Consider the following 2,481-nt stretch of genomic DNA (forward strand, 5'->3'; position numbering starts at 1 on the left):
CTCCCCGCGCGCTCACTTCCTGCGTGGCATCTTGTCCGGCAGGTCCTGGAAGAAGTCGTTGCACATCATGGCCATGCAGGCCAGGAAGGTCACGTACTCCTGGAAATCCACCTCGCTGTCGCTGTTGCAGTCCAGGCTGCTCATCAGCTGCTGTAAACTGGCCTCGCTGGTTTGTTTCTGGCCCGGGGAGAGGGGTGGAGAAATCGAGGTTTTAGAAATCGAGGTTTTTAAAAAATCGACGTTTTAAAAATCCATGTTTTAAAAATCGAGGGTTTAAAAATCAACGTTTTAAAATCGAGGTTTAAAATATCGTGGTTTAAGATCGAGGGTTAAAAATCGAGGTTCTAAAAATCGAGGTTTTAAAAATCGAGGGTTTAAAAATCGAGGGTTTAAAAATCGAGGTTCTAAAAATCGACGTTTTAAAAATCGAGGTTTTAAAATCGAGGGTTTAAAAATCGAGGTTCTAAAAATCGACGTTTTAAAAATCGAGGTTTTAAAAATCGAGGTTCTAAAAATCGACGTTTTAAAATCGAGGTTTAAAATATCGTGGTTTAAAATCGAGGTTTTAAAAATCGAGATTTCAAAAATCGACGTTTTAAAATCGAGGTTTAAAATATCGTGGTTTAAAATCGAGGTCTTAAAAATCGAGATTTCAGAAATCGGCGTTTTAGAATCGAGGTTTTTTAAAATCGAGGCTTTATAAAATCGAGGGTTTTTTAAAATCGCCTCCCTCCCCCCCTCCTCGGGACGAGGCACCTGCTGGTTTCGCACTTTTCCACTTACGCTGAAGCTCGGCAGCTCCTTCAGGAGCATCTCCTTGAGCTCGGCCTTGCTGAGCTTGTACTTGTCCCCCTCCTTGCCCGAGTACTTGTGGAAAGTGGCGACCATCACGGCCAGCGCCTGCTCCAGGGGACACGCCATGGGGACAGCTTGGGGACACCTGGAGGGACAAAAAGGGGGGGCTTGGGTTGTCGCATCCTTCTCCTTCCCAAGCCAGGCAGGGGAAAAGGGCTCAAGGTGATTTTTTCCAGCCCTCAGGTGATTTTTTCCAACCCTCAGGTGATTTTTTCCAGCCCTCAGGTGATTTTTTTTCCAGCCCTCGGAGGTGAAATCCAAACTTGTGGAAACTCAGCGGGGACCTCCCCTCTGATCCCCCGAGGAGGGGAGGGGGAAAAAAAAAAACAAAACAAAACAAAACGTCTACCAGGGGGGATCCCACTGTGGGATCCACCCGGGAACGGCTGGGCCACCAAAAAATAAAAATAAAATCGACTTACCGAGAGCTCAGAGGGAACGGCGAGGACGGGAAGGGAAGGGCGGGAGAGGAGAAAGAGCCGTTCCACGGGATTTTTTATAGCCCCGCCTGGCCCTCCCTCGGCCGCGGGTGGGGTGTGGTGTGTGTGGGGGGGAGGAACCGATGATGGAAAAGGAAGGAGAGGGAAAAAAAAAAAAAAACGGGAGCGGCCCCAGCCCTGCCCCAACCCCCAACCCCCCCCGGAATTGTTGGTTTGGGTTCGAAAGAACGACACGGGTAGGGCAGGGACCTCCTGATCCAGGAGAATCCCCACACCTCGTGCCCACGAGGGTCTGTCCGTGGAAAAAGCAGAGGGTTGGATGAAGCTGTGCTGATGTTTTTTTTTGTGGTTTTTTTTTTACTCTCTCCTGGCAGCGATTTCTTGTTGTTTCCCGACTCTCTCTCCCCCCCTCGTTGTGTAACCCGGCGCTATTTTGGTGCCTCGCGGGGGGGGGGGGGGGGGGGGCCCACGCGTGACGAGCCGTGGGGGGAGCGCCCAACCCCTCCAGATGTGAGCTGAGAGCTGGCAAAGCCCCCAAATGTCCCCCTTCCCTTCCCCCTTCCCCCTTCCCCCTCCGGGCTCCTCCAAAGCTCCGTGGGGTGTGAATCCTCCCCCCCAGCCACGCCCCTGACGTCTCCCCAGGTCGGGTTTGGGTTTTTTTTCGTGACATTTTTGGCAGGAGGAACCCCCAGCCTGAACCTCCTGAACCTCCCTCCCCTCGTTCCCCCAGTGCAAACTGGGGAGGGGGGGGGAGTTACTGGGAGTTACTGGGGCAGAAGCTCCTGGGGGGTCTTTCTGAAGGACTCTGGGAAGGGGCAAAGAGCCAAGTTTGGAGCTGCTGGGAAAGGTCCTGGAAGGACCTGGAGGGGCTCAGCGAGGACGTGGGGGCCTTGGGGAGGACTTGGAGAGCTCAAGGTGGACCTGGAGGGGTTCAAGAAGGAGCTGGAGGGGTCAAGGAGGACCTGGAGGGGTCAAGGAAGGACCTGGAGGGGTCAAGGAGGACCTGGAGGGGTCAAGGAGGACCTGGAGGGGGTCAAGGAAGACCTGGAGGGGCTCAAGGTGGACCTGGAGGGGTCAAGGAAGACCTGGAGGGGCTCAAGGTGGACCTGGAGGGGTCAAGGAAGGACCTGGAGAGGTTCAAGGAGGACCTGGAGGGGTCAAAGAGGACCTGGAGGGGTCAAGGAAG

The 2,481-nt window shown here is 53.6% G+C and overlaps 1 protein-coding gene across 1 annotated transcript; it reads right to left on the reverse strand.

Annotated features, from left to right (window-relative positions):
- Positions 1 to 6: 6 nt before the first annotated feature.
- On the reverse strand, positions 7 to 1,332 carry LOC114073039 (protein S100-A4-like). Its single transcript, XM_027910843.1, has 3 exons — positions 1,278 to 1,332; positions 784 to 940; positions 7 to 177 (listed from the first exon to the last, which is right to left on the reverse strand). The coding sequence occupies exons 2-3, from the start codon at positions 919 to 921 to the stop codon at positions 13 to 15; spliced, it is 303 nt and encodes a 100-aa protein (XP_027766644.1). The 5' UTR covers positions 922 to 940; positions 1,278 to 1,332; the 3' UTR covers positions 7 to 12.
- Positions 1,333 to 2,481: the final 1,149 nt, after the last annotated feature.

Source organism: Empidonax traillii, unplaced genomic scaffold, assembly GCF_003031625.1.
Source record: "Empidonax traillii isolate 1590-97213 ecotype Southwest subspecies unplaced genomic scaffold, ASM303162v1 scaffold5063:size8949, whole genome shotgun sequence".
Classification (NCBI taxonomy): domain Eukaryota; kingdom Metazoa; phylum Chordata; class Aves; order Passeriformes; family Tyrannidae; genus Empidonax; species Empidonax traillii.

Bases quoted from the DNA above. Each gene is read 5' to 3' on its own strand.
- LOC114073039 (XM_027910843.1), bottom strand. From the start codon at position 921: ATGGCGTGTCCCCTGGAGCAGGCGCTGGCCGTGATGGTCGCCACTTTC. The intron at 178-783 runs GTAAGTGGAAAA...TCCCCGGGCCAG, and splicing joins AGGAGCTGCCGAGCTTCAGC to AAACAAACCAGCGAGGCCAG.